Source organism: Pristis pectinata, chromosome 21 (assembly GCF_009764475.1).
Source record: "Pristis pectinata isolate sPriPec2 chromosome 21, sPriPec2.1.pri, whole genome shotgun sequence".
Taxonomy (NCBI): Eukaryota; Metazoa; Chordata; class Chondrichthyes; order Rhinopristiformes; family Pristidae; genus Pristis; species Pristis pectinata.
The window spans coordinates 34,185,617-34,205,965 of NC_067425.1; the positions used below are offsets into that span (position 1 = coordinate 34,185,617).

Consider the following 20,349-nt stretch of genomic DNA (forward strand, 5'->3'; position numbering starts at 1 on the left):
TTAGACTTCAAAGAGAATGCAGATGTGATTTACCAAAATAATTCCAGGAATGAGGGATTTCAGTTACATGGATAGCCTGAAGAAGCTTGGGTGGCTCTCCCTTGGAGGAGAGGAGTCTGAAAGTGGTTCTGATTGAACTATTTAAAATCATGAAGGATATAGACTAAAAGTAGCTATTGGAAAAGTGTTCCAGTTGGTAGAAGGGACATGAGCTAGTGGACATAGAATGATGATGATCAGCAAAAGAATCAAAAGTGACATGAGATTAAAATTATTTTACATAGTGAGTGGTTGTGGTCTGGAATGCAGGGTTAGTAGTGGGGGCAGATTCTATTGTAGCTTGCGTGGACTTTGAAAGGAAAGAATTTGCAAAGCTTTGGGTAGTGGGCAGGGAAGTGAGACTAGCTGTGTTGTTTTTTATATAGAACTGATATGGACTTGACAGGCCAAATTGCCGTCTCCATTGTTGTAACCATTCTGTGATCTTGTGACTAGAAAATGTTGGCTATGAGGCAAGGTTGTATTGGCAGGTTTTGTACTCTTTGGAACAGTGGAGGATCAGGGAAGGCTTTTTTGATGTGTATAAAATAATGAGGCACCTAGAGAGAGTTGTGGGGTCAAACATCAGGAAACATAGATTTAAAGTAAATGGAAGAAGGATTAGAAGGGAAATGAATCTAGACCTGTCTGAAGGTGTCGTAGAAGTAGAAACCCTTGCCACATTTAACTTCCTTGGTGTGTATTTGGGAAACGTAACTAGCAAGATTTTGGATTATTGTGTTGCAAACTGTGCTGTTCCTTGGGATAAGAACTATTTTCTATGTGGACCAGGCAGCCTTGATGTCATTGCTGGAACATCTGTGTTTGGAGATATTTTATCTTTCAGAAGCTTCCCTCTGTAAAGAGACAAAAGGACTTGGATCCTTTGCGAACTCTGCTCTACTTTGTATATTTTGTATTTGTCAAGCAGTTGAAGCTTCTATTATTGGACTATGAGATTTAGCTTAATTGACTTTCCCAGAATGTCTGGGAGGAGTATCTGAATTGGGGAAGAGGGATTGATTGAGGATGGACAATGATCTGGCTGAAGGTGGGGGAGGGGAGGAGGGAATCAGATGATTTCTTTGTATGAAACTAGAGATCCAGGCTTGAGGGGTAAGGAAGAAATTTAGGTCAACTATCAAAGTAAGCATGATGTATGTATCAAAGAAGCATACTGATATATTTTTCATTGTTCCTAGTTGAGCTGACATAACTTATTGAAGATTCACAAATGGTCAGTAAGAAAGAATGCAAGATGATCAAAAAAAAAACAATAGTCATTCCTGTCAATTTTTGCGGAGTTATTTGACTTTATGGGACTCTAAGTCGAAGCCTGGAGACATGTTAGTTCTGCAGTTAAATATTGACACATTGGTTGAGATTTCCTTTGCCAAAGCTTAAGAGGCGTCCTTTCAAAGCCTTGCTCTTGCTTCCTTCTTCCTGGGCCTTGATCTTTATCTCAGTTCCTATACCTGTGCTTCAGAAAGCTGATGGTTGATGATTAGTTTTGGACACCAGTGAGGTTAGGGATATTTTAATATCTGCTCGCTGTAAAGACAGTATGCTCAGTCGGGGGAATTAGCAAAGATAATGAAGGTCAGAGATGACTGTTATAACAGAAGAAAGAGAAGCTTCATTTTGTGCTGATCATTGCTTTAGTTATGTTTCTTTGGTAGAAAGCAAAGGATGAAGCAAGTTGTGCAACCTATCAATTCTTCACAGGAGTATAATTGCTGAGTGGAACTGTTGTATGTAGAATTGCATTATTTTCTTGGCTCTGAGGAACAAACTTGTGGCACTGAATGTAATGACCTTCTGGTTGTCTTCTACTTCTAATTTTGTTCTGTAGTTCCAATTACGAGAAAACAATTGTTTCAAGATGCCAGAAGGTTGAGATACAACATTTGTATTCCCAAAGTCAGGCTAGCTAATTGCTTTTCTACATAAGCTGAATGTGTAAAATTCTGCTGATGGCTAGTAGTGGTTCTATAGAGAAGCACAGGTTAGCTGCAGTGCAGATGGTGGTGCATTCTGCACTTTCACACCTGAGTACGTCAGTGCGGAATGACGGCAGTGCATCTGACATTTTTTGCAGTTGGATGCAGTGGAGTTTCAATTATATCGTGACCTGAGGGGTCAGGTGCACTTCGTTCCTGGCCTGCCGGCTTTATGCCACCATTGGCTGATGCATCCTGCAGGGCCTCATTAGCTTGAATGAAGTTGCTGACCTTCACTAAAGATTTGCTTTACATTATTTTAAGTAATATTTTTAATATACTTACATAAAGATTCATTAAAAAGCACATTCAACTTTTTTAATTTGTAGATTTTTTTTAGTTTAGTTATTACATGTTTCTCACCTTTTTTCTATTTGTCTCAAGTTCAGGTAACAGAAATTAGCCTTTATGGTATTCACAAATCACTACCAAAAAAATATGAGATGGGTAGTAAAAATTTGCTTTTGTGGAATTTATGTGAGAAAAGATAACTAAATAACGCAAAATGTGGAAGAAGCAACAAATTTTGTAAATTTTTGTCAAGGGTTCATGTTACTGCAATCGCAAAATGGATGGTTTTCTAGGAATGCAACCTGTCCGTAACACATGGTGTACTGTACTTGGACATATTGGAAATGGCCTTCCAAATGGAGGCAGGTCCTTGGTGTCTGTCATCTCTGGCTTAGTTGCTACTCAAAGCCTGCTCTCCCCCAGGGAGTAACTGCATTAGTGAGTTCAGCAAGACGTTGAGACCTGTGTCTCAACATGACCATGGGCATCCTGCGAGAGGCAAAAACTAAGCATGGGCTGAATCCAATATAAATCTTTGATTTGTGGCCATGACTACATCTTTTTGGGTCAAGACTCCGGTTTGATGATGGTCTCTTTGCTCAGCAGTGATATGTTGATTTTCTGGCTCTCTGTTAGGTGTTGTTGATGTTGTCTCATCACCATATATCCACAAAGCACTGGAATGTGCAAAATTGGGGAATTTGTAAATAAATACTGATTGTAGTTACTAAATAATTCCATTGCATCATTTTCAACAGGTTTTTGCAAGAGAAGGAAATGTACCAAACATCATTATTGCAGTGAGTTTGAATCATTTATTTCATTTTCTTACGTGATAACATATTGAGATGATTTTGAAACAACATTTTAAATCATGAGAAACATTGATACAAGCAATCCGTTTTGTTCATACTGAAGAGTAATTACGCCTGATGCTTTGAAAAGGAACTCGGCAGTTGTCTGTATAAGTTCTGATAACATGCTTATTATATTCACTGTAGTAAGTTTGCATCCCCTGCGCCTTCGTATCTGCTGTTCCTGCCATTTGATTTCCTAACAGTGATGATTGTCCATGGTTTCTTGGTGTGGTACAATTCATACACAACGGTTTCGCATGTTTTTATGGGTTGGACAAGAATGGCTGCTATTTTTACATTCATCGCATTCCTTTTGATTAAGAACATGTCAGTTTTCTTCAAAGATAACACACGTTTTACCAGTAACAAAATTACCTGACTCAGTAATTAGATGGTGTTGCCTTTTTAAGACCTTGAAAACCATCTTTCTCCCCATCTGCACCTGTGCATGTAAATTTCTCTTGGTAGCCTAAAGCATTTATTTGCATGTGACTAAAACATTTGATCAACACATCCCTAATGTTTGATTGAATCTTGTGGTCACTATGCTTGTGAAATCCAGTGTTGATGTCAATAGAAAACCATTGTTGACTTTTCTAACATAGTGTTTCTCTGTTGGGTGAAGATCTTTATCCCTCAATATCTTTAGTGTTTGTATATTGTCATTAGCAATTTGGGGAAAAAAAAGTCTCATTTTGCCTGTTGGGTATGAGAAGGCTTGCCCTCCCCACCCCCCCAATTACCTAGGAAATATACATTGGGGATTGCTGGTTTATGGAAAGAAACCATTATACAGCAAGAAGCATCTAGTAGTATATTTTCTTTGTATCACTGAGACAGGTGCGTACAGTTGATACTAGTTAAATTGATTTGGTAACAGTTTTATTCTATCTAATAAAAAGCATTTATTTGTTCAGGAGAAGTGGGTGTTGCTGGCTAGGTTAACATTTATTCCCTGTACTAAATTTCTGCTGAACTGAGCAGCTAGCCAGGCAGTTATTGATCTACAATGTTGGTGGCTTCTGAGTCTCTTTTGAAACGGACAGCGTTGGCTGATTTCCTTATCAGAAGGATATTATGAATTAACGTTTTTTATGTCAGTTTGTAATACAATAACTGATATTAGCTGCTTATTTCAGATTCAATTAACTTTCCCAGCTGCTATAGCAGAATTCAGGCTTTTAAATGGATTATTGGTCCCAGTCCCTGGATGCAACTAACTGGAGCATTATGCTATTATATCTAAATCATAACCATGTCTATCTTCTAATTAACAATCTAATTTTTTTTAGTATTTATTGAGAGAAGTAGTTGTTGCTGAATACCAGTTCTTAGTGCTCTCTCTCAGCTTCTGTAGTCTGTATGATTTTTATTTTGAATGAATTGCTTAATCTTTTGCTTACCTTCAGTTGTTAATAGTTTATTTTTATCTTTACCTAGGGTCCACCTGGCACTGGAAAAACAACTAGCATCTTGTGCTTAGCACGAGCACTGTTGGGTCCTGCACTGAAGGACGCTGTTCTTGAACTCAATGCCTCAAATGACCGGTAAGATTCTTGTATTTTTTACAATAAATATACTCCCATATCTGAATATAATATGGGACCTTGACCATTGACAGCAAAACAGGTCAAGCAGATACTTGTACCCATCTAGCTGTGACTCCGGAGTAAAGAGAGTAAAGGAAGGTTTTTAAAAAATATGTTGGTGTCTGTCATCATTTGGCTTTGGTATTACTGGTAAAAAGGGGTAGGAAGAGAAACTTGCACATCCACATCCCTTTTGGGGCATAACAAAATGTTTTGTAGCCAATGAAGTGCTTGTGAAATGTAGTCCCTATGTAATGAAGGAGATGCAGCAGGCAATTTGTGCGCAGTAACCCCACAGTTACATGATGCTGTCCAGAAGTCGAATGCAGAATACAGTATCAGTTTTAGCTTTTGTTCAAGGGATTCTCAGTTAGAGGCGCTCACCAACTGGTGCTTTCTTCAACTTTTATTTTATTGTTGCCTTGTTTACGTATTGCTATTTTTCATAAGATGCCATTCTTTCTGAAACAGACCCAGTGAAATCCAGCTATCCATAATTTCATTTGCTAAAAGTGAAAGATTAAATAAAGATCTGATGCACTTAATCAAATCCAGAAATTTTGCTGCTGGTTGTATTTATAACAGTGACACAAGCATTACAAATCCTGTTGAGTGTAGTCTCAGAAGCAGCTGGCCTCTGGAAGGTGTGAGGAAAAGGAAGCATTTTTTTCATAAGGAGCATGAAATGCACCAAAAAACATTTAAGTTTACGGCCTGGATTTGCCACTCGGCAACTTTTCCTCCAGTCTTTTTTGCGTTAACTCCTGAAACTACTATTATTACTGTCAGTCTAGTCATTGGCACAATGAAGATGGTGTCCCCCTGACAGTTAATACCGTCAAAAGCATTATTAAATGTGGAAATGAATATGTTCAAAATAAAGTGTTCCTTGTTGCAGCTGATATCTATTGTTCAACATTTGCATTTGAAATGAACAATGGATTTTGGAGCTCTAAACAAGTGCATGTGTTTTTTTTAATGCTGCAGTTGATAGTAATAAAATTGAGGTCATCAGCTGCTCTTAAATTGTGGTCTTATGATTCCATTTCACAATGTGCAATGAAGAGAGAGGCAGAGTGGTGCTGCAGTCTGGCAGTTCCAGTCATTTTGGTTCACTACTGATCACCGGTGCTGATTGCATGGAGTTTGCATACTTCTCCCTCTGACTGTAAGGGGTTCCCCTGGAATGCACCAGTTTCCTCCCATGTCTCAAGGGCATGCTGGTTGGTAGATTAATTGGCTACTGTAGATTATCTCTAGAGTGGGAGGCTGGTGGGAGAATCAGAAGTGTCAATGGATATGAGAGAGAGACTAGGCTTGGAAATAAATATGGGAATGGGATTGATAGGGTTGGTCTGAGAGTTGCATACTCTTGATGGACTGAATGGCCTCCACCTGTGCAGTAAACAGTTCAAAAAAAGGAAATAACTTTCATTTGTATGGTCCATTTCACTTGCTGACAATGCTTCACAAGGAGTGATTGACTTTTGACATTTTGTAACTGCTGTAGCCCGAGGTGGCATCTCATTTTTGCACACTGACGACCCACTTGAACAATGAGAGGCATAACTAGATAACTTATTTTATGTGGTGTTGGCTGGGATCTTGGCAGAGTGCTTCTAATTTTTTTTTGAAGTACTGCTGTGAAATCTTTCACAACCAGTGTGGGACCAGGTGATACTTTTGTTTAATATCTCATCTAAAGGTCAGTACTTAAACATTGCAACACACCTGCACTGAAATGTCAGCCTAAATTGCATACTTGACTGTGGACAGTGGCTTGACCCTGAAATCTTCTGACTCCAACAAAAATTTTACCAATGAGGTATTGCTGACATTCTAGTATTGAGTTGGTTAGGGAAAGCCTTTTGATTCTGTCAACACTCAATGTAATCTTGTACACTGCCCTTTTTAAACTGCTATTAGTATTTATTCCAGAGAAAGCAAACAAAAAGCCCAGAATATTTCTGTGATCATTGTTCAGATCCCCCTTACCAACTATGGGTCATTGTGACAAAACCTAGGAGCAGTGCCCATGATGTTTCACTTGAGTGACCTTCACTAATATGTTTCTAACGTGCCTTGAAATCTTGAGGAATTTGTCATCTCTCATTTTAGAGGAATATATCTTAAACAGTTTATCATGTTCACTAGTAATCCGTTCCAGAGGATTCAATCCCTGAAGAGTCACCACTGTTGAATAATTGTGAACCTTTCCATTTTCTTATACCATCTTCCCTTAGAAAAATGCGAGATTGAATCTTTCATCTAGCTCAATACCTGCAGTTATTTTTGATGTTTCATGTTAAATACATTTTTTTAAATACTTGACATATGTTGCTTTAACAAGGACTTGACGTAGTTGTGACATGCCTTTGTTACAGAGGTATCGATGTGGTTAGAAACAAAATTAAAATGTTTGCACAGCAGAAGGTTACGCTACCAAAAGGTCGTCACAAGATCATCATCCTGGATGAAGCAGACAGGTGAGAGGGTTCTTGCATTTAAATGTAAAATGCCATGATTTGATTTAATTTGTAGCTTAACTGAGGGCCAGGCACCAGCCACACCTTGGCATGGAAATTAGAGGCCTTTCCCTGCCACCCCTGCAATTGTGTGTTTTGGGCAGCATTAAAAGCCTCGACCAGGTAAGCAGAAATAAATGTAAAATACTGGCTTCGGAAAGTAACTCTGCATTGCTTGTCATAGTCCCTGATGGTTTGAAAACCCCTTTTTACATCATTAGGATGCAGTATGTGTGCATCACGGTGGTGCAGTAGCTATTCTTAACTGCTGCATAGCTCCAGTGAAGCAGCTTCGATCCTGACCTCCAGTGCTGTCTGTGTGGAGTTTGCAAATTCTCCCTGTAATGGTGTGGGTTTCCCCCGAATTCTCAGGTTTCTCCTCTCATCGCAGAAACATGCTGGTGGGTTAATTGACTTCTAGTGCAAGTGGGGAGTTGATGAACATGTGAGAGAGTTATGTGAGAGAACATGTTAAGGAGAATAGGCTTGCACTGACAGCCAGTGTAGACTCAGAAGGCCAAATGGCCTCCTCCAGTGTTGAGGGAGAATGAGATATGGGACAAGACCAGAGCCATAAGTAAATTGAGCAACTTCATACATGCCCAATTGCTTTTAAATTGTCTGTGATATTCTTTCAGAGGCCAGTAACTTCCACAGTACCTAGGGCCACTTATGGGCTGGTAACTGCAAAGACTACTTGTTGCTGTGGCGCTTGCCTCTCGGTCTGATCGTATTCATTATTTATGTTGAAACTCTTGTGCAACCCCGTTGAATTGTTGGTGGTAGATACCTTTCATGTGAAACATTAAACCTAAGGTCTCATTTGCCCAGGGGGTGGATGTGTAGGATTCCATGGCATAAGTTAAAGAGCACATAGTTTTCCTGAAATCCTAACCGACATTCATTCCTCAAATGGCACTACTAAAAGAAAATGCAGATTAACTGATCATTTATCTAATTTATCCCATAGGACCAAATTGTATATAATTAGTTTTTAAAATAAGTGACTTCACTACAAAAAAAATTGTTTATGGAATGCTTTTGGAGGTTTGAAAGGTATGCCAAACAGCTATAAGAATCCAAGGTCAAACTATCTTTCATTTCTATTAAGGGCACTTCCACACTTAGCCAAAAACACAGCACCTTTCCAATTGGTGCTATCTTGTTACTTTAAACAACCATCATTGACAGCAAAGTAAATGTGTTTTGTGTGAAGCAGGCATCAATTCATGTTTCAAAAAAAAACCTGGCATTGTATTAACCAGTGCTGTTAGTAGGCATTGAATCTCTCTCTAGAGGTACTTATCTAGTTTTTGCAGACAGGTAGGAACTGAATATAGGGTAAGGAGAATACATTCATGCTTTGTTAAATTTTCTATATGACTTGTAGTATGACGGATGGAGCCCAACAAGCCTTAAGGAGGACAATGGAGATTTACTCTAAAACTACACGGTTTGCACTGGCATGCAATGCTTCAGATAAAATCATAGGTAGGTTTATGCTAATCTGATTATCTGTTACTAAATGTGTCTCCAGAAGGCATTAAATTGACTACCGTTGTTTCTGGATATGTTGCCCATTTTGTTTTATGGTTTTAATCAGGGTTTTTAAAAAAACAATGTTATGCACTTGCCAGTTTATATTTTTTTAAAAAATCCAAAAGGGCAGTCAGACAGTATAGTGCTGTGAAATGGTTGAGAAGTTAAGGGCTGAAGAACAGGTTCTGCTCTGGGGCTGTGGGAAAGAATACAGACTGGGTCAAGTAAAACTATCCACTGATGGATAGGGAAAATGTCACCCAAACCTGCCTTTGGAATGTCTTCTGGAGGACTGAAGTTTTGGATTAGCTGCCTCCAACCTGTCTTTTATCTATGAACGTTTTTCTTAATATATATCTATTTCACAAAGAGTTGGTAGTTTTAAGTAATTGCTTTAAATATAAGCAGGTGTTGATAGGGTGGTAAATTATACAAGTGTAACCACTTCTGGAGCTGATCTTATAATTTATTCAGCTGTGTCACTTGGCTTATTTTTAGTCACTCACTGTTTCTTGACCTGGGTACTCTCCACAGCAAGGTGAATCAGTCATGCAGTTCATCTCATAGAATGTTCAGATTGGATCCCATCCAGGATTGATTGCATCATGTGGGTTTGGCAGTCCATGGCTGTGAGCTTCAAGAATTTGTATTTTTTACAGCGAGAAAAGTGAAAGAGGGAGCCTTTACCAGTTGCTATATAATTAAACAATTAAAAGAAGTATTATATTCCAGTACTTTGTTAATACTGTACAGCACCTTGTATTTAGCACTCACTTAAATGTGGTTGTTTATGTATATTGTGTGTACTTGAGGTGGATCATGACCCAAATGCAATAACAGAAGTGCTTTAGCTGATTTCTTAAAGATTTGAGCTTGTTTTGTTTGCATTGTATTCTGTTTCATTGTGATTTCCAATTTGCTAAAATTTAGTATTAAGAATACCAGTGTGATGGCTAAGAGTGCTGGTTGATGAGATAAGCCACATAAAGGGTAATTGCTATATATTCATTGTTTCAGAGACAAATTTTTTTTTACTGTTATAGCCAATTCTTTAATGCCCTGGCCAGTCCAGCAAACTACCAGAATAAATTTAAGACTAGATATTAGGAAGGTATTATTCAGAGTGAATTCACTGTAGCAGATTATAATTCTGTCTGTTGTAATTGGTGATTAGTGTACCTTCGATCTTATTTTTTCTTTTGATGTATTAACAGAGCCTATCCAGTCTCGTTGTGCTGTTCTACGTTATACAAAACTTACCGATGCTCAAGTCCTTGCAAGACTGATGCAGGTGGTTGAGAAGGAGAATGTCCAATATACAGATGACGGACTAGAAGCCATCATCTTTACAGCACAAGGAGACATGAGACAGGTAAAAACACTACTAGGCATGACACTAGAATAAGGGTATTGCTTGTTAGATCTTGGATAGCGATATCACCTAGTTAAGTAGATGTGGGGCTTTTCACAAGTTCAAAAGTAATAACTTTCATTATACATGTACCTTTTAACATAATAAAAATCCCAATTTGCTTTATTGGCACATTAATCAAGTTAATTTGATACTGAGCCACAGAGGGCTTTAGGACTGTTGACGAATATTGATTTTGGCAATGTATTTTTATGAAGCATTTTGCAATGGCGAGAGTTATGGCTTTAAAGATTGAAGTTTCAGTTTTAATAAGTTTAGTGTTGACAAATGTAAGTGAGAACGGGTTCATGGAAGAAGAAATTTCTCCTCCATTTTTCCCAAGTTCCTTTACCAGCAATTAAAATAGGACTTGTGTAAATTGCAATGCATTTTTTTGATGCAGAGTTCAAATATAAGATATTCATCAAAGAAGTATCTTTTTGACAAACGTGTAAACGCTCAGCAGTTATCTGTTTGGAAGTGGAGTCCACACCCCTAGTTGATAACCATAGAACAGTACAGCACAATACGGGCCCTTCAGCCCACCATGTTGTGCTGACCTTCAAACCACACCTGAGACTATCTAACCTCTTCCTCCCACATATCCCTCTATCTTAAATTCCTCCATATGTTTATCTAACAATCTCTTGAACTTGACCAATGTATCAGCCTCCACTACCACCCCAGGCAGTGCATTCCATGCCCCAACCACTGGGTGGAAAAACCTCCCTCTGACATCCCCCTTGAACTTTCCACCCATTACCTTAAAGCCATGGCCTCTTGTATTGAGCATTGGTGCCCTGGGAAAGAGGTACTGGCTGTCTACTCTATCTATTCCTCTTAATATTTTGTATAACATCTCATCAGAACTGAGAAATCCAGGCACCACATTTCATTGCTTTCATTTTGCTTTCCTTCCCCTTCTCATTAAGGAGTACAGATTTTTCACTTCCAGTTTCTTTATCTGTCTGATGTAAGGTAATTGGCCTCTTATTACAGGACAGTACTGTGCTTTCAACCTTGTATGATGAGCTGCAGCTGTTATACCATGTGGTGGTCTTATTTGCAGCTGACATGGCTATGAACAGATTTGACCCAACACTCTTGGAACTTTAAGTCTGTCTATACTACCTTCACATCAAAAGGAAGCAGACAGAGCAAGATTTGGGTGTTTCCAAGCTCATTCTGAACATAAATTCTGATGTAGATATTCCGAGTTGTGCATTTCTTAGTTATTATTTTGTTTTTCAGTTTTGGGTTTCTAGATCAAATTATTTTCAAATCTTAACAGGCTTTGAACAACTTGCAATCAACACATTCAGGATTTGAGTTTGTGAACAGTGACAATGTTTTCAAGGTAAGTGCATTTTTGTGGAAAGAAAGCATTGGATTTGTGCAGCATCTTTCACATCCTCTGAACTTGAATTTGAATATACATATTAACAAATAAATTAGTAAAAAGGATAGGCCACTCAGTCCCTGGAGTCTGCTCTGCCATTTAATAAGATCGTGGCTGATCTGAATGCAATGTCAGCTCCACACTTGTGTCTACCCACAGTGACCCATTTATTACCACGCCCTATTTCCAATCAGTCAAACAATTTTCAGTTCATGCCAATGTATTACACATCGTATGTGCTTTAATTATGCATACTAACCTCTAATATGGGACTTTATCAAAGGCCTTCTGAATATCAAAACATATTACATCCAGTGGTTGTCCCACAAGAGGAAGCATCCTCTCCAGATTCAGTTTTTCAAAACTTAAGGAGCTTGCATGTTTTGATCAAGTCCCCCCTCGGCTGCTGAACACTAGAGGATGTAAGCCCAGCCTGTCCAACTTTACCTCATAAGACAATCTGTTCATTCCATGCATTAACCTAGTAAATCTTCTCTGAACTGCTTCCAATGCATTTAATTGCTTCCTGAAATAAGGAGGCCAGTACTGTATATAGTACTCCCAATGTGGGCTCACCAGTGCCCCGTGTTATTGAAATGAAAGCTTATTCTGTTCTCCCCACAATAAACAATAACACATAACTTTCTTAATAACTTACTGTACCTGCTTACTAGCCTTTGGCAAATCATGCACAGGGACATCCAGATTCATTTCCACCTCAGATTCCTGTAATTTCTCTCCATTTGGGTGTTATGCATTCCTTTCTTTTACTTACCAAAGTGGACAATTTCACATTTTCCCACATTACACTCCATATGCCAGATCTTTGCCATTCACTTGATCTGTCTGTATCTCTTTGCAGCCTCCTTATGTCCTCATCACAACTTACTTTCCTAACTATATTTATAGCATCGACAAACTTAGCAACCAAACCTTCGGTGTTTTCATCCAAGTCATTTGTACGCATTTAACAGTTAATTTTTTTTGAAGTTTTGGCCAATTGATCTGTTCTTGGTTGGTTAAAAACAGTGCTCCAAAATATTTCACATTACATTGAAGTATTAGCCCAAATATGTGTTCTTCAGCACGAATACTACCACTGAACAAATGGCCTGCTTCCGCTCCCTTGTCTTGTGATAATGCATACTTAGTTACCCAATGTTTCTGTTATTTTTGCACCTTTTTTAAAAAAAAATTTCATTGTTCAGTGATTTTTGTTTTGATTTTGTCTTAACTTTTTAAGAGTAGAATGCATCTTCCTTTGAAGACAGTTTTCTTTTCCCCCATTTGAAGATAACTTGGGGGAGTTGAGACTGTTGCTTCCTTAATCCATCAGTCTTGTGTACACATGCATAAACGTCATTATAACTGCAGTATAAATTAGACAGGTTAGTCTTTATTTGTCTGAGGGATTAGCCAAAGTAACCTCTGCATCTGCCACCACATCAGGGAGTAACATACTCTTTCTGGAAATGGTTTGCTTTAAAGGGCTATTTAATATCCTGAGATAAAGCGAGGCTACAACATGCTTGCATGTTTAATTTTAAGTAAAACCTTAAAAGAGAGGTATATTATATTGTACCTTAGCGCTATCACAGGATGTTGGAAACCACTATAGTGTTTATACACAATTGTCAGCCATACTATATGTAGACCAATTGATTTGCATGATTTACAAAGCTATTGGTTGAGTTTCTAGTTATTATCTATTGTTGGCATCAAGTAAAATCAATCCAAAGACCTTGGTAAATCCCTGGGATGGAGAGTTATAGCAACTTAAGGTAATTACAGGCAAAAACAAGATATTACACATTTTTTTGTTGTTGTTCTCTCTTCAACTGCACTGTTTTTTAATAGGTGTGTGATGAACCTCATCCTCTCCTGGTAAAAGAGATGATTCAGCACTGTGTTAATGCAAACATTGATGAGGCATATAAGGTAGGTCATACAGGATCATTTGCCAAATTTAATCATCTTTTGTTGTCTCTCAATTCGCGCTTATCAGTGTTCCCTAAGTTTTTATGGTACACTACGTCATGAGGATGTGTGAAGACAAATAAGCGGTTAATGTTTCATATGTAAATGCTTCAGTTCTACATTCAGTTGGACCATTGCCAAATTCCCTCCTAATCCAATATTATTCTGCATGTTCAAGTTATTTCCAATACTCTCTCAACAAAAAACAATTTAACAAGGAACAGCCATCTCTTACTCCCTTGCATACAATACCATGAAGAGCTTAGAATTTTTCCTCTGAAGCATTGTGACGACTGATCAACTATCTCGCCCTTCCTTAATTTCTCCTCCCATCTCGTATCCTCTGTTTCCTGTCTTAGTTTCATCCATATGGGACCCATTTCTTTCCTCCTCTAAAATCAATGTTATCAGCCCTCCTCAAAAAAGCACCAAGTTTTCTGTACTTCCCTCTCTCTAATCTAATGCTTGTTTAAAGGTCTGCAAAATATTGTCACAGCCCACCTCTTTATATTCTTTCCCCTATTCACACTTTATCTAGCTTTTATTTTATTCTGTTTTTTAGTTGGCTGCCCAAGAAATTGCAGTTTTTTTTTCCCCTGTGATTCCTGTCATTTGGCAATGGAGTGTGTCATCAACCTTTCCTCTCTATCTCTTTCTACATTGGTTATTATAGGTTGTTGCTCATCTCTGGAAATTGGGTTATTCACCTGAGGACATCATTGGCAACATCTTCAGAGTCTGTAAAACTTTCCAAATGCAGGAGTACCTGAAACTGGAATTTATAAAGGTAAGAAGTGTTGAAATGTCTAACCCAGGATTTGCAGTTGGAATTACTTTAATTAAGTGGTTACCACTGACTTTAAAATAACAATCTGAGAAAATCGCTCTGATGATCTTGAATTGCTCGATTGCGATCTTCCTACAGTTTCAGGATTTGACTACATACCAAGACTGGAACACATAGCATTTGGTGTGCAGTGTGTGGGGCACTGTGGTGGAGCAGTGGTGATCATATTGCCAGACCATTAATCCTGAGGTCTGGATTTAGGAATCCAGTGTTCTCAGTGCAAATACCATCATGGCAGCTGCAGAATTTAAATTCAGTTAATTTAGAAAGAAAAGACACGTAGATATGATCACAGAGCTACAGAGTTGTCATAATCTGCCGAACTCTGGAATTCACCAATATCCATCAGGAAAGGAAATCTGCCATCTTCACCCAGTCTGGTCTTTGTGACTCTAGGCACACCAGTGTGGTTGGCTTTTAAATGCCCTCTAAAATGGTCGGCAAACTGCTCAGTTTAAGGTTAGGAATGAACGTAGGGAGAACGTACAAACTCCACACAGATGCAGTCCATGGTCAGGATTGAACCTAGGTCTCTGGTACTGTGAGGCAGTGGCTGTATTAGCTGTGCCACTTTGCCACACTTGTAATATTGGGTATTTGTCTTCAGCTGTAATTCTTCATATGTCTGAGTGAACCCATGATCCCACTTTCGCCTTCTGCAAAAACTGAAGCTAAGAACTTGGAAGATATTTTAGCCAGCAAGAGCCTTGACCTCAAAAATGGCACAAGGTTCATAAAGGTTGTTACTGTTTCCCTTCAGTTGACTGTAAGTCATTCTGTATACTTGTTTTTGACCTTGACTTTTTGTACAATTTGTTTTTAGTAACATGCATTCTTTCTCCCTCTGCTGAATATGCGTAGGTTCTCCTTCCTTTAAAATTTATTTTTAGAACACGCTCTTCATTTATCTACGAGGTCTCAGTATTTGGCATAATATATCTAAACCATGATTTAATCTTTTCTGACTTCAATATCTTATGCCAATTTCTTTATTGCATTATCCTGAACAATCGTTCTTTTCATGCCCCTACAATTAACCTGTCTTTAATGTGTACTTAATTTGATTAAAATCACCTTTTCCCCACCCCCTCCCCCAAGTAGTTGACTGACTTGCATATCTTGCTTTTTGTGTCCAGAATTACTTCAACATGTCTGTCTAGTAAGCTGCGCTCTAAGTTTCTGCTGATGGTACAATGTCTCGGCTTGCAGTCTGGACTTGAGCTGCACTAAACTGAGTTTTTGCTTAGTGAAGTAATGTTTCAGTTTTCTGTCCAAGTTTGTTTGCAAAGCAGCCTTCCGGGAGTTTTTAAAAAAAAATTACTTAAGAATGGTGCTGACTTATTGAAATGGTTAAAAATGGACTTGTATTACCCAAAAGAAGCCATTTTATGTAACAACCTACTTCACCACCAGTGAGTGACCTGATTGTTCAATTGGTGAAAAAAAACATCCTGGGCCATTAACTTATTTAATTGAGGTACACAAGTCAACTTCTCAGTAAGTTGAATATCTATAAATATATTATGCTTTTATAATAAAATAAACTAGGTTAATTTGAAGAGCCTCTGAGTGGGCCAGGGACAGTTCTGTGGTAGAGCTGGCCTTCAACATTTTTTATGTAACTATGTTGTACATTGTGATAACTTGTGTTTGATACAATATGATTGAAATTCTTCCATCTTTTGTGCTGGTTTCCTGATCTTAGGCAAATTTTCCTGGTAAAACTATTGGAAATTTAGGCTGCTGTAGTCATAGGAAGATGATCCTGTGATCCATGAGAGCTGATCTTTTTGGGGCCATCAGGAGCAAGGAGTCAAGTTTAGGCTGGGGTTTACTTCTTGGTTAGAAGTGACATTGAGCAGAGCATGAAGCAGATCTTCGAACTCGAATGCTGTGCCACAGGTTTGGTCCTGTGGGAAGTGAGTAGAAAGCAGGGGGAAGAGAAAAAAATTGAGCAATGATGCTATTACAACATGATCTTTCCTCAAAGAGACTTGTGTTTAAACCCTTCTGGAAAAACAAATCGAGTGTTTTCTCCCTAATGAGATGAGACATGATTGCTCTTGGCTACATCTGGTTTGAGTCAAGATATAAAACTGGTCAGTATTTAGTACAGATTTGCAGAAAGAACAGCTCAGGTGGAAATGTCATAAGCATGGTCTTTTTATTATTAGGCTTAATTTTCTACAAAGTAGATTTTTATTTTTTGTATCTTGCAATAATGTCTACTCTTCAAAACTGCTTGTAGTGTTTTCAAGTGCTTTGGGATCATCTGAAATTTTGAAAGACTTTGTATAATTTGAAGACACGAGACTGCAGATGCTGGGATTTGGAGCAAAAAAAAAACTAACTGCTGTGGGAACTCAGCGGGTCAGGCAGCATCTGTGGAGGGAAATGTACAGTCAACATTTCGTGTTGAGACCCTGCATCGGGACTGAGTATAGAAGGGAGATGGCTGGTATAAAGGGGTGAGGCTGGAGCTGGCAAGTGATAGATGGATCCAGGTGAGGAGGGGTTGGCAGACAGATGGTGCCAGGTGGGGGAAGGAAAGGGTGGACATGGCAACAGAGGCTGGGAGGTGATAAGTGGAGACAGGAAAGGGCTGGAGATGATGGAATATGATAGGAAAGGAAGAGTGGGACCAGATAAGGGAGGGAAGGTGGGCAGATGGGAACAGTGGAGAGGAGATAGGATAGGGGACTGAGTGGGTAGAGTGTATGGGTAATGGGCAGTTAGAGGGGAAAGAAACTGGGTAACGGGGTGGGTTTGGAAAGAAGGGAGTGTGCGAGAGGATCTGGGTGGATCAGTAGGAGAGAGAAAGGGACAGAGGGGGAGGAGGCTACCTGAAATTGGAGAATTCCATGTTCCTGCCATTGGATTGTAGCCTACCCAGGTGGAATATGAGGTGCTGTTCCTCTAGTTTGCCTTTGGCATCACCCTGGCAGTGGAAGAGGCTGAGGACAGATAGTGTTAATGGGGAGAAGAGTTGATGTGGCTTGTAACCTGGAGCTCCAGGTGGCCATTGTGGACAGAGCACAGGTGTTGGCAACGGCTTCACAGTCTATGTTCGGTCTTACTGATGTAGAGGAGGTCACGTTGAGAGCATCGAATGCAGTAGACGAGGTTGGAGGAGGTGCACGTGAATCTCTGCCTCACCTGGAAGAGCTGTTTGGGTCTCTGGATGGTGGTGAGGGAGGAGATGCAGGGACAGGTGATGCACCTCCTACAATTGCAGGGAAAAGTGCTGAGGACAGGGAGGAATGGTGGGGAGGAATGAATAAACCGGGAAGTCACGGAGAGAGTGGTCCCTATGGAAAGCAGAAAGGGGGAAGATATGACCAGTAGTGTGGTCACATTGCAGCTGGGGGAAATGACAGAATGATGTGCAGGATGCAGTGGTTGGTGAGGTGAAAGGTAAGGACCAAGAGAACTCTCTACCTCCGTTCTGTCTGGGGGAGGTGGAGTGAGAGCGGATGTGGGGGGAGAAAAGGAGGACGTTTCGGATGTCCTGGAATGGAAGCATCATCTCGAGAGCAGATGTGGTGAAGGCAGAGGAACAGAGAAAGGGATGAAGACCTTGCATGAGACAGGGTGGGAAGAGGTGTAATCTAGGCAGCTGTGGGAGTCAGTAAATATCAGTGTATAGTTTAAATCCTGAGGTGGAGTTGGGGGATCCAGAAAGGGGAGCAAGGTATCAGAAATAGTCCAAGTGAATTTGAGGGTGGGGGGAAGTTGGTGCCAGAGTTGATACAATTGTCGAGTTCCACATAGGTTGAACTGTCTTTCCTTTATTATGGCCGACTTAAGAATTGTTGGCATATCTTTCACCTTGTAACGACAAAACCTATCATTTCCTCAAGTAGGTGATAGTGCATAGTAGAAAAAAGCTGTTGTTGGCGTTTGCTACAAAAATTGTAATGTCTAATTAAGGAAATGTTCAGAATCAAAAGGACAATAGAGTTTGGCCTTTACAACTAAAATGCAACTATCTAGCAGTTTGTCATTTATTGAAAAAGTAAATTCTCCTTTTTTCTTCCTGCAGGAGATTGGGTACACACACATGAGAATTGCAGAAGGAGTGAACTCCTTGTTGCAAATGGCTGGATTACTTGCTCGACTTTGTCAAAAGACTGCAGCTCCACCTGCAAGCTGATCCATGAGTAATATCCTCCAGGGTGTTTATGTTTACAAAGGCTTGTATGTGAACTGAATTAGATACATACGATCACTCTTCTTGTATGTTCGGGATTCTGTAGATCAGTTTTTGTAACTTTTCTTTTGGAACTTCTTAAAAATTCACATAATAAATGTGACAATCTTGATATTTACCAAAGACGTTGGTTGAGTTGATGTTGGGCAAATTATCTTTGTTTTCTAATTTCAGACCAAGGTATTACCTGGCATTCATTTTAGCAACATTTTTGAAGATCTTCTGTACTTGAAGCATTGGTTGCAGTTTGCAGTTAAAATGATCCATGTTGCAATGTGCATTTGATATTTTCACATAGATAGGATCTACATTTGTGGGTTAAGGCATAGAAGATGTAAATCAAAGTGTGTTAGTTTTAAAGGTCATGCGAACCTCAGGAGTCACACTGCAGTCTGCAAATGATGCTCAGGTTAGCACAAGCTTGGAGGCCGAGCTCCAAGCCATCGTCACGCTTGTTCACTGAAGCATACAAGAGGATTGGCCTTGCAGTCAATCCGCAAGGCAGTGGTCCTCTACTAATCTGCCCCTGCTGTGCCACACTGCCCTCTGACAATAAAGATTTATGATTAGAACCTAGTGCACCATCCCATATCCCGGGAACCACTTCTGGCAAAGGCAGATATGATGATGTGATCCACCATTACCTTCAATGTGCCAGCACAGCCGTTGATTAGTTGAGGAAAAGGTCTCAAAGTTGGTACAAAACCCATTGAACTACCAGGCAGCAGTGATCCCTGCCCTCCTAAATGCTTCTGACACTCTGACTGTGTACAGTAGTCACCCCAATGGAGAGATGCACCAAATTTATTTGAAGGTTAAGTGAACCAATATGAGTGTCTTAACCCAGGCCAACATCCCTAGCATCGAGGCCCCCGATACACTTGGCGGCTATAGCACGCAGACGTTGCTTGTGTGCCCAACACCAGACTCCCTGAACGGATGTTCCATTCCAACCTCCATCATTAGAGGAGATTATGATTTGGTCAGATAAAAGGATTCAAGGATGTGCTCAAAGAATGAATGCAATATCCCTGCTCACTCCTGGGAATTTTTGGCCCAGGACCAGTCAAAGTGGAGAAGGAACATTCAGGATGGTATGGAGAACCCCAAGACTATGCATCAGGAGCACACAATGACAGAGGGTGCGTGCACCACCTCACCAGTCACCTCTTGCCCCATCAATGGAAGTATCTGCAGTTCCCATCAACCACCTTAGAACCCACAAAACTGGAGGCAAAGCACATTATCCTTGATCTCAAGGGACTGCCCAGATGAAGGAGCTTTACACTTGCATGCATTTATTTCTCATTGCGGAAATAGAGAAGCCACAGTGTGTAGATTTGAAAAAAAATGGAACTGGTGCAACCAGGTTGCAGACTGCTATTTTTTTTAATGGGAGATCCTGGCCTATTTCATGAATGGGTTCTAATCTGTTAGAGTAGAACCTATTCATGTCTCTTGGCCCACATCTGTTTCTCAGCGGAGTGGTAATATACTGATTCCTTGGCTAATAAGATTCATTGCAGATAATTGCTTGCGATTATTTCTTTCCCAATCCAATTAATCAAAAAATAAGTTCATGCCGATTTAGGGGAATTGGCAATGAATTAGCAAAGAAGTCACACGGGAGATTTCCACATATCATTACTTTTGTTTTCTCGTAAG

General features: G+C 39.6%; 1 protein-coding gene across 1 annotated transcript in view; it reads left to right on the forward strand.

Annotated features, from left to right (window-relative positions):
* Positions 1-18,804, forward strand: part of rfc2 (replication factor C (activator 1) 2) — a 37,449-nt gene extending 18,645 nt beyond the window's left edge. Inside the window, exons 3-11 of the mRNA XM_052035850.1 lie at positions 3,089-3,130; positions 4,628-4,734; positions 7,161-7,262; positions 8,692-8,792; positions 10,055-10,212; positions 11,543-11,608; positions 13,508-13,588; positions 14,301-14,414; positions 18,517-18,804. Of these exons, the coding sequence (XP_051891810.1) occupies positions 3,089-3,130; positions 4,628-4,734; positions 7,161-7,262; positions 8,692-8,792; positions 10,055-10,212; positions 11,543-11,608; positions 13,508-13,588; positions 14,301-14,414; positions 18,517-18,627 (882 nt within the window). The 3' untranslated portion in view covers positions 18,628-18,804. The remainder of the gene's footprint in view (positions 1-3,088; positions 3,131-4,627; positions 4,735-7,160; positions 7,263-8,691; positions 8,793-10,054; positions 10,213-11,542; positions 11,609-13,507; positions 13,589-14,300; positions 14,415-18,516) is intronic.
* The last annotated feature ends 1,545 nt before the right edge of the window (positions 18,805-20,349 follow it).